This window comes from Platichthys flesus, chromosome 13, assembly GCF_949316205.1.
Source record: "Platichthys flesus chromosome 13, fPlaFle2.1, whole genome shotgun sequence".
NCBI classification, from domain to species: domain Eukaryota; kingdom Metazoa; phylum Chordata; class Actinopteri; order Pleuronectiformes; family Pleuronectidae; genus Platichthys; species Platichthys flesus.
The window spans coordinates 20,247,676-20,258,723 of record NC_084957.1 but is presented as its reverse complement, the minus strand read 5'-3'; the positions used below and the strand labels follow the sequence as shown (position 1 = coordinate 20,258,723).

Below are 11,048 nucleotides of genomic sequence, written 5' to 3'. Positions count from 1 at the left end.
TATAAGAGATGTAATAATAATCATTACAAACAGTGTTCTGTATTATTTACTACTGACTTTATAACGTCCGCTGCTTTTAATATAAAATGTTTTTATTCCCATTTTCTCAGAAAATAATCGGAATCAGAAAAACACTGGAGTAAATTACTTTTAAATAAAACCCATTGCATGAGACATGTTAGCGTTGTCTCTGCCACAGAAGTTATATTTTTGCCCGTCCATTTATTTTGTTTGTTTGTTTAGCATGAACACACAAATGCTCTACGGATTTCCATGAAACCTGGTTGAACAATTGCACAGGAGTCAAGAAAGAAGCCATTAAATTCTGGTGTGGATCCAGGATTTTTTCCCCCTACTTTCTTCAAATTCATTCGTTGAAATATCCACAGTTAACATTAAATAGCACTAAGGTAAGAATGAAACGGAGGCGGAGAGCTGCAGGAGCTTGTGTGCTTTATTCGCTACAGATTATAGAGGTAGAGGACCTAAATCATCGGAGGAAAACAACACACGTTCTACTATTGACCAGCCGCCAGTGTAGAGGAGGGAAGACTGAGGCCCGTCTTATGCAACTCTTCAAGAGTGGTTTCATCATGGAGGAGGTCGATGTTAACTGACTCCTTGTTTGTTTCGTTAGTCTTATCATTTTATTTTTCTCTCCAGAGAACTTCCATTAAAACTAGAACTACTAGAGCCCATCGTTTTTTCTTTTTGAGGACAAACTCGGACAAAGTGTTTTTTAATATATTATTATTTCTTTTTTTTTAATTTACAAAATAAAGGGCCGGGACGTATGTTCGGGTCTCTTGCTTTTCCAAGAAAGTGTCTTAGAGGAGGTCAACAATCTAAAATAGTCTGACATTCATAGTAGGCATGGTATGTATAATCAGAAGTATTTAAATGTTTGTGTCACGTCCACAGGCAACGGGGGCAGCAGCATATGAATAAAAACAGACTTACAAACACCAGTTACAACACAGTTCAGGTACAGGTCTAACACTAAAAGCTACAAATTGCACTAAGCCTCAGTTGTGACCACTCAGTTTGCCCCGTGGATGCGTCTCCTTGAATTCTTCGTCTTTAAACTGCTTCCACGTAGTTGGCGGGCAGCATGCCGGTCTTGCCGGTGCGCTGCACGGTGCCGTACATCCAGCCCTCGTCAATGGACTGCACGTTGACTATGACATCGCTGTCCTTGAAGGAGACCTCATCGCTGTCGGCTGCAACGTAGTCGTAGATGGCACGCACGGTTTTCTGCAGAGGAGAGAGGAAGTTGGATGAGAGTCAGAGTGTTTAACGGATGGGTTGGTGATTTTATATATATATTTGTAATTGTTAACACATTCCATATTCCCATCCTATTCTGTCACTCTCATATCCCTACATGCTTGTGTGTGTGTGTGTGTGTGTCTGTGTGTGTGTAATGTGAATAAGTGCTACTAACTCCAGTGGTGGAGGGGTGGGAGGGGACGGAGGACACGGTGGTCTGCTGGGTGGCCACTGATGAGGACCTCTGCTGCAGCTCCACAGTCTTGGCTTGCTGGTAGCCTGCAGGAGGAGAAACCGATCAATCACAGTCTCGTCAGTATTTGATTTTGAGTACTCACGACAAAGCAAAGAAACATATCATTGTGTATACTGTTATTTGCATTGATTCGTTACCGATAGAGGAGGCCATGAAGCCGTTGCTGTAGAGTGACATGTGGTGGTCGGCGTCCTGGGACACCTCCGACTTCTCGTCGCCCACGCCGCTCAGAGCGCTGGTGGAGCGGGAGTGTTCCTTGCTGCGCCGCTGAGCTTGCACTGTCAGAACAGGGTCAGACGCTCAGTACAGTCACATGATCCAATGCAGCATTTACAGTATTCTAGTCCCAGCTGCTACACGTCTGCTGAATTTGACATTTTATTCAGATGGAGGTTATCCCTGTTCTTCCAGCTATGATTGGGAACACGTGTAAACATGGGAGACTGCAAGCATTTTCAAAAGCTCCCTGCACTAAACATCTAGATCAGCATCATCAGTGTGTACACACAACACTTTGACAAATAATGGTCAGATTGTTGGTCAGCTACAGAAAATATATTATTCATACACAATCGTTCCTAATGATTTCAGCAACAACTCAACTGCTCAGTCAATCAGCACTTACACAAAATGTTCCCAATATTCTGGACCATGAAAAGGTCATAAAAAACTAATAATGAATTCAACAATGTATTCATATTTATTTACATATTATGTAAGAGTATGATGGGCTGGTTCATACTCAGCTCTCTACATGAAGGTTGAATTGTAGCTTTGCACAAAAAACAAAACATCTTTTAATCCCTCAAAGAATTTACCATCACATTTGCACATTGAATGAGTATGAACTAAATCACTTATTAAAATGAAACCATATCCAAATCATTTCTACTTAGTTGAGAGTTTCTCCTCTCACCTGTCATCATGTGCAGACTCCTGGACTGGATGTTGTCTTCAGCAGGGTCGTAGTCAAACACAGAGCCGGGGTTCGTGCGCCACACACGCAGATCTGAAGGCAAAGAGTCAGTTACTGCATCAGGAACCAGTCTCACTCTGTGACAGTGCTAGAGACTTCCTGGTTTGTGCTTCTCCCGACAGATACATCCTTAAAGGCACTTTTCTAATTCATAAAAATAGTTGCAAGTTTCACAAGAGGCGACTTCCTATTTCAAAACAAGGTGCAGTCAGAAACGTATTATCTCCCTGCTCTTTTATATGTAAAGAGAAAAAACTTCAAAGAAAGAAAAACACATCTGTTATTCGATGATTAGCTCTGTGAATTATAAATATAACACCTAGACAATATTTCGTTTTTTATGAGTCGAAACCTGTCAATGAGGCGTTTTGGAATTTCCCGTGGCTGTATTTCTAAACTAGAACTAGAACCTGATGAAAGAGAGGACTGTGTTACCGGTGATGGTCTCCTGGTCGTGCTCGATGGCGCGTCTCCTCTCCATCTCCACCACGCGCCTCTGGATGCCGCGGTAGTTGATGTCGCTGAACTCCTGAGTGTTCTTCTTTACGCGTTCCATCACCGGGTCGGAGGTAGTGGCAGTGAAGCTGCCCTTGCTTTTCTCAAAGTCCTCGTGGTACCTCACCTGAACCACACACATCACATGTTTACTCTATAACTTGTTTGCACCAGTGTAGCACATTGTACAAATACAAATAATCTCACTGAGGCTTTTTTTTAAGTAGTAAATATCGATATTTGAGACTTGTTTCTAATCATCAGACAAACATCCAGGAAATCTTACTCCAGAGATATTGCGCTGGGTCTCCCTGACGCGCCTCATCTCAGGTGTGTCCAGAACGAAGGCAGCCTTGCCCTGGACCTGCTTTCGGAAGCTGTCGGAGTACAGCACCTGGTGGAGGACAAAGGACACACAGTGAGTTGAGTGTAATGTTTTAAAGCTGAGTTCATCATAAGCAGCCATTGGCATCCACAGCACAAAGGGCTTGGCAGTAAAAAGGACACATACACAGAGCTGCCGGGGCATTACTGGGATGTCAGACAAATGAATTAGGAGGGATGTTTTCATTAAGAGGTGAGAGTAGTAACTGAAACAAGATTAAGCCCCAGTCTTCAGTGGGAGGACGACATGGGAACAAGATGAGTTGTTTGAACAGGAGAGGTTAGAAGTGATGATGTGCACAGACACACCACAGCTTGCTATTAAAGACATTTAACCCTAGAACACTAACGTCGGGTGTTTTTTACCCGAGCGAGTGTGTTCTTGGGATTGTCATTGTGTTGCTGCTGTCTGAGTGGCGTGGGTCCTTGGGTAGCTTCAATCTGCTCTCTGACGTGATAGAAGTTAGGCTAGTTTCCCTGCTCCCATCCCTGGTTTTTCAATAGGCACGTGTGAGGGTGATTTACACCCGACGTTAGTGATAGAGGGTCGAATATTTGTTGAGTATAATATATGTTGTAAATGACGCAGGGAGACTGCGCCTTACCTGGACATGTCCCAGGAATGGCTGGACTGAAGAACAAGTTCCAAACTCTACTATTTTTGGGGGGGGGGATTTTTCTTAAACGACCCCCTAATTTTTCACAAATTTTAGAGCCTTTTTATAGGGTCCCCCCATGATACCCTTTTTTTAGTTTCATGATATGTTGTTTAGGGGGAAATTAAAGAAGAGTACTTCAAATTGACATGTATTGCTGTACATTAGTATATTTTGATTAGAAGTATTTTTTATCGGGTAAATTATATTGGTTAAAATGTACCCGACATTAATGATGGTTTTACTAGTGTTCTAGGATTAAGAGAGAGAGGGCAGTAGGGGAGAATTAATATGATTATTTAGAGCCAGGGGACAAGTTGGTTAGAAAAGGGTTATCTGAACATTTCTGGAGTAGAACATGTTCTTGAAGTTGTTCTGTAAGTACCGAGCTAATGTTTTCTTGGTTCCTTTTGACTCGCTCCATCTCTGGAGTGGACACCACAGGAGTTCCCTTGGCGGAACTGTCTTTATACAACACCTACAGGACAGAAGCACAGTCAGACACTGAACCATACATAGAGGACACACACACACACACACACACACACACCTATAGGACTGGTTTCATAGACATACTCTTACAGAGGACATACAGAGAAAAAGAGATTGAATAATCTCAGAGGGGAAATGCCTTTCACTTGTTAGGTGTCACACTTTTTGCTTTTAAGAATATTTTTTAAGAAAAGTCTGTGAAATTGGTCCTATAGAGTGATGCGTCCTGGTCGCTCCGGTTGAACAGCCAGGATCTGTTGTGCCCACAGACGTTGAGATTACAACACATTTTACACCTCCAAGATTTAGCCCCTTTGCAGGAAATTAACTTTGCAACACGCATGAGCTTTAATGTGAAGAAAGCTGGGCTGCGGGTTAGAAGATAGAGGAGGGTGTCACGCAGCTTGAGGGGGTTGATGGTGGAGGAATTGAAAGAATAAAAGGAAAAAAGAAGAAATGGACAGATGGAATTAGGGCTGCATTGGGGTCAGAGTGGTGGTGATTGACGGGCTGGAGCTCAAGAAAGTGTAGTTTGTTTTGCGTTGGTTGGAGATGGATGAGCAGGAGGTGATGGGAGCATGAGATGAGGGGAGGGAGCTTATTATTGATGGGCACCATGCTCAACAGTTAGAAGCACACGTTGGTTTGGTTCCACTACCGAGCTGATGTGCTTCTGGGTCTGTTTGACCCGCTGCACCTCAGGGAGGTCCGATATAGCTGTGCCTCGACCCAAAGAGTCCTTGTATTTGATCTACCCAGCAGGCAGTTTGGGTTTCATGCAGAGAAAGTGGAGGGAAAAAAAGAACAAAGATCAGGTCAATCTGAGACAATTACAGACAGGGTGATAGAAGGAGACACAGCACAAACAAAACAAACAAACAAACAAATCACGGCAGAGGTAAAACATGGAATTATACACACGCTTTTTTCCTCCTAAGAAATAAAGAAGCAGGTTATGTTAGAGACACAGTCTATGTGACCCCACACGGCTCATTGGAGTTATAACAGCTCAGACATTTTAAACAGCACGTGAAGGCTCGGGAGAGATGTTACGACAATATGTTTGAGGGAAGTGGCAGAAAAAGGGTGAGGTCACTCTGTGGAGTACCGTGCTAATATTTTGCTGATTGCGTTTGACTCTCTCCATCTCTGGGGTCTCAGATACGGACGTGCCTTGTCCCACTCCTTCCTTGTACTGAAGCTTTGAACGAGAATGAGCAAAAGAGACGTCAATTATGGCGGCGACACACTCAAACTCTGATTAGTTTTCTGTTTGGGAGGGAAGGAAAAAATTGATTAAGTTAAAGAAATCCAGGGAACTAATAGAGGAAAACTAAGGCTGGGGGGGAAAATGGGATTTATGGAACTACGGTTAGGATGGAGGAGGGAAAAACTACTAAAAACACAAAAAAGTGAGGTTTGGTAGACATTTAGAGTAGAGGTCAGAGGGCGTTTTTTGTGGGATTGATTATCAGGGGGTAAAATAAGGGTCAGTGCAGGTCGGTTTCTACCGAGCTGATATTCTTCTGGGATTCTCTGACCCGCTTCATCTCAGGGAGATCTGGTATGGCTGTGCCTTGACCAGGGGAATCCTTGTATTGGATCTGCCCAGTGTAAAAGTTAAACAGGTACAGAGTAAGACAGGGACAAACAAAGAGCACACATACTATAGACACGTCCATTCATTCTAATCAACAGTGAACACTTGAATAAATAGAAAAAAAACGTTATTACTCCTATATTATGTTGGTAGATGGTGGTCAGGGACGTTGTGAATGGATAAAGTTGGGAAATATATATATGTGATATTAAAAAGATGATACCTCATTAAGGGTTTAAATGCAATGCATTATCATGAGGCAGAATAATCCTACAGACTCACTGACAAATATCAAGTCATCAAACCAGAATGGTTAAAAGTTTATGAAACTTAGTTGGATGGAGGAGGGAAAAACTACTAAAAACACCAAAAAGTAAGGTTTGGTAGACATTTAGAGTAGAGGTCAGAGGGCGTTTTTTGTGGGATTGATTATCAGGGGGTAAAATAAGGGTCAGTGCAGGTCGGTTTCTACCGAGCTGATATTCTTCTGGGATTCTCTGACCCGCTTCATCTCAGGGAGATCTGGTATGGCTGTGCCTTGAACAGGGGAATCCTTGTATTGGATCTGCCCAGTGTAAAAGTTAAACAGGTACAGAGTAAGACAGGGACAAACAAAAAGCACACATACTACAGACACGTCCATTCATTCTAATCAACAGTGAACACTTGAATAAATAGAAAAAAAACGTTATTACTCCTATATTATGTTGGTAGATGGTGGTCAGGGACGTTGTGAATGGATAAAGTTGGGAAATATATATATGTGATATTAAAAAGATGATACCTCATTAAGGGTTTAAATGCAATGTATTATCATGAGGCAGAATAATCCTACAGACTCACTGACAAATATCAAGTCATCAAACCAGAATGGTTAAAAGTTTATGAAACTTAGTTGGATGGAGGAGGGAAAAACTACTAAAAACACCAAAAAGTAAGGTTTGGTAGACATTTAGAGTAGAGGTCAGAGGGCGTTTTTTGTGGGATTTATTATCAGAGGATAAAATAATGGTCAGTGCAGGTCGGTTTCTACCGAGCTGATATTCTTCTGGGATTCTCTGACCCGCTTCATCTCAGGGAGATCTGGTATGGCTGTGCCTTGACCAGGGGAATCCTTGTACTGTATCTGCCCAGTGTAAAAGTTAAACAGAGTAAGACAGGGACAAACAAAAAGCACACATACTACAGACATAACTACAGACTAACCCTAACCCATTCATTCTAAACAACAGTGAACACTTGAATATAAATAGAATAGAATAGAAAAAAAAGTTATTACTCCTATATTATGTTGGAAGATGGTGGTCGGGGATGTTGTGAATAGATAAAGTTGGGAAATATATATATGTGATATTAAAAAGGTGATAATCCAGTGTATTATCATGAGGCAGAATGATCCTACAGACTCATTGAAAAATATCAAGTCATCAAACCAGAATGGTTAAAAGTTTATGAAACTTAGTTAGGATGGAGGAGGGAGAACACGGTGGTAAAAGGAAAAAAGGAAAAAGTTTGGACAAGTCAGAGGGAATGATTGTAAGGGGATAATAAGTATTGGTCAATGCAGGTCTGTCTCTACCAAGCTGATATTCTTTTGGGTCTCTCTGACCCGCTGCACCTCGGGGAGATCTGGGATGGCCGTGCCTTGACCGATAGAATCCTTGTACTGAATCTGCCCATTGTACACATTACAAAGGGACAGAGTAAGACAGACATTCCCTCTTAACACCAACATATAAATAAAGCTGTGTGTCTTCTAGGAATCTGTTTTCAAAATAGATGATGATCAAGATGATGAAGGAGGGAATGGGAGATGAAGATGGGCAGGGTCACTCTGTGGAGTACCGTGCTAATGTTGCGCTGGTTGCGTTTAACCCGCTCCATCTCAGGGGTCTCGGATAAAGCTGTTCCTCCTCCCAGATCCTCTTTGTACTGAATCTTTATGTGCACGAGGAATAAAAGCAACCACCGAAGGTTTAACTCTTGCATAATGACGACTTGGTGCTGAATCAAACTTCAAAACTGAGCAATTTTCTTTCACATAAAACAATACAAACATATAAAACAACATTTAAACAAACACATTTCTGGACATGAACCCAACAAGCTACAGTGAACAAAGAATTTAACACCACACAAGCTCTGCACTAACAACTATAGTACAAACTGTCATGGGTTAGTGGCTGGAATTAAAATAAGGCATATTTAAAAGGTTAAAGTCCGAAGAAATAAGGGCTGCATATCAGGGGTTTGTTAAAAAAAAATGAGGAAGGAAAGTAAAAAAAATAAAATAATTATAAGTGTAAAAAAACGTATTAGAATATGTTAAGAAAAACAAAATTATGAAGTAGATACCGAGCTGAAATTCTTTGTATTCTCTTTAACACGGAGCATTTCGGGAGTGTCCTTTACAGAAGACACTTTGCCCTTATTGTTTTTAACGTCATTCTGGTATAGAAGCTACAGGGAGAAAAACAAAAGTGCAGTTAAAATGTATCACAATGACACAATGATGTCAAACTACAACATAGAGGACAGAAGAAAACAATGACTACTGTTTCTAATGAGCAAAACACGTGTACTCTACTGCTTTGAGGACAAATACTGACACCAAACACTTAACTGGACTGAATGGATTAAACATACAAAAGACATTCAACTAACAGTACACAGGTTTAAAGTATTGAAGATAATACTTTACAGAGGACATGGAGACATACACAGACACTGGAGGAACCTCTGATGTCAAACTGTAAGACCTCGGCGGTGGAAGACATGGTGCCCCCGGGGGAGCTCATCATTTACAAGTATTACTTACGGTGCTGAAGTTCTTCTGGTTCTCACGAACTCTCAGCATCTCCGGAGTGTCCAGGACGGGCACATAGTGAGACATGGTCTTCTCAGCATCCTCTCTGTACTTTTTCTGTTGGACAGAAATATCATCGGCAAGGATCTCAGTTAAAATAGAGACAGCTGTTTAAACATTTTCTGTTTGCATGGTTTGGGATGTGTTAAAATCCGACTGAATAAAGATGGACGACATGATAGCTCCCCTAAAGTGAAGTAAAGGAATCTTGATCGCCCCCTGGTGGCTGGTTGCAGTACATGTCATGAACCCTGCCTCCTCCACGTTAGTGGATAGGACATGGTCCAAAAAAAATACTTTTCTCAACCTTAAACACTAACATTTGTTTGAAATGATTTTTACCAGTAAGTCTCGGTTTAATTAGTCATGATTGACAGCTCGTTAGACAGACTCGCAATTGGTCCAGTATATGTATCTACAGGACCTGGACACCTCAGCGCAACACAACATTCACTACGGCAAAGACCCTGGTGTATAATGACACAAATATGTCAGGATTCAAATCCAGCCTATTTTGGGTTTATTTTTGTACAACGGGAGGAAGTGGAGATGCGTCGTCCATCTTTCTTTCAAGGTCTATGATCCGGATACAGGGGTAAACAATTCGTTTTTTGAATCTTTGATTGTGGGCATTGGTCCAATTCAGTAATCTACCTGGCTGACCATGGTCTTCATCTGCTGAGCATGGATGATGTCAGGGGTGTCGATGACGGATGTGAAGCTGGCCCTGTCCATCTCAGCAGTGTGCTTGTACTTAGACTACAGAACAGTAAAAAAGTCAATCAACACAATTCTTTTTACATTAATATAAAAACTAGTGACAATGATTCAGACCTGGCTGAGGATGTCAGTTGCATTTCTGGCCCTCATGAAGTCTGGGGTGTCCGTAGCCAAAGCCATCATTCCCTTGCCTTTAATCTCCAGCTCCAGTGACTTCTTGTACTCTCTCTGTTGATGTTACGGGGGACAGAGCGTTACTTAAAAGCACTGTACTCAGTTAAATCACACACAACTGGCAGATTAGAATGATAAGGGAGGGCTGCAAAACCATGAGGCCTGGGGAAATGGTAAATAAAGAAAGTCAGAAGAAATTTGGATTTTAAAAGGAAAAGGAACAAATAAAGTAATTAGACAGCAGGATGTGTCTGAAGCTCCAATCAAAACTGAAAAAATAAAACAGCAGTGGTTAAGGAGAGTTTGTTAAAGCACAGTTAGTTATTATCAACAAACCTCTTTTTTTTGTAATTTCTGTTATTCAAGTGTATATATTAAATATCTTAACTGTTTGTTGAAAACATACATACCAAGAATATACCTCAAACCGTTATTTATTATTATAATTATTTATAAAAATGAATACGACGATCTAAAAACTTAATTTTGTATACAGCTTTGATAGGTGCCTATCGACATAAGTTAAAAGTCAACTAATTGGAAAATACAAAAAATCATTAGGTATTTTCAAAATAAAATAAGAAATGCTGTGAGTATATTTGAGGAAGGTTTGTGAATGATTTACCAGGTGCAAAGTAATGAGTAAAACGTGAGGGTTAGTGATGTCATGAAGCAGGGTCAAAGAGTCAAACCCAGCAGTTTTTAGTGGGATGATGAAGCTTAGTTAAGGGGGGAGAGGATTCAGCAGTTGATGCACCAAGGGCAGAATTGTTGGGAGTCACTCGGCTGGTAGCGTGATGCCACCTGCCATCACCTCTCAGGCAGTCGTACCTCACTCAGGATATGAGTTGCATTCCTTGCACGCAAACGCTCCGGAGTTTCCTCCAGTGCAATTAGACCTTTACCCTTCACACCCTCTTCTAGATCCCTCCTGTATTCTTTCTACAGGACGGAAGAAGAGCAGAAGTACTGCAGAGAGGGGCACACAGGCAGGCCAGGCCAAGGCACACATACAGACAATACAGGGGCAAAGCTCTGGCACTTTGCCCTTTCAGCTCAAAGCCACCAAGTCTCCACTGAGAAAAGAAACTAAGCAGTGATAGACTAAGAGTTAAGATCTCTTTTATACATTTTTGTCTTATTATTTTATAAAGTGGCGA

At 41.4% G+C, this 11,048-nt stretch overlaps 1 protein-coding gene across 24 annotated transcripts in view; it reads right to left on the bottom strand.

Moving 5' to 3' along the window:
• Positions 1-436: 436 nt before the first annotated feature.
• Positions 437-11,048, bottom strand: part of neb (nebulin) — a 56,496-nt gene continuing 45,884 nt past the window's right edge. For 7 of the 24 annotated variants that reach the window (XM_062401989.1, XM_062401990.1, XM_062401993.1 and 4 more), the window contains 19 exons: positions 10,720-10,830; positions 9,829-9,942; positions 9,649-9,753; positions 8,947-9,051; positions 8,484-8,588; positions 7,974-8,066; positions 7,708-7,800; positions 7,162-7,254; positions 6,601-6,693; positions 6,040-6,132; positions 5,637-5,729; positions 5,187-5,279; positions 4,422-4,514; positions 3,283-3,390; positions 2,937-3,123; positions 2,442-2,534; positions 1,663-1,803; positions 1,445-1,548; positions 437-1,254 (listed from right to left, as the gene is read on the bottom strand). In XM_062401989.1, the coding sequence (XP_062257973.1) occupies positions 1,081-1,254; positions 1,445-1,548; positions 1,663-1,803; positions 2,442-2,534; positions 2,937-3,123; positions 3,283-3,390; positions 4,422-4,514; positions 5,187-5,279; positions 5,637-5,729; positions 6,040-6,132; positions 6,601-6,693; positions 7,162-7,254; positions 7,708-7,800; positions 7,974-8,066; positions 8,484-8,588; positions 8,947-9,051; positions 9,649-9,753; positions 9,829-9,942; positions 10,720-10,830 (2,091 nt within the window). In that variant the 3' untranslated portion in view covers positions 437-1,080. The remainder of the gene's footprint in view (positions 1,255-1,444; positions 1,549-1,662; positions 1,804-2,441; positions 2,535-2,936; positions 3,124-3,282; positions 3,391-4,421; positions 4,515-5,186; positions 5,280-5,636; positions 5,730-6,039; positions 6,133-6,600; positions 6,694-7,161; positions 7,255-7,707; positions 7,801-7,973; positions 8,067-8,483; positions 8,589-8,946; positions 9,052-9,648; positions 9,754-9,828; positions 9,943-10,719; positions 10,831-11,048) is intronic. The other 17 variants (XM_062402001.1, XM_062402004.1, XM_062402002.1 and 14 more) reach the window with 15 other exon arrangements.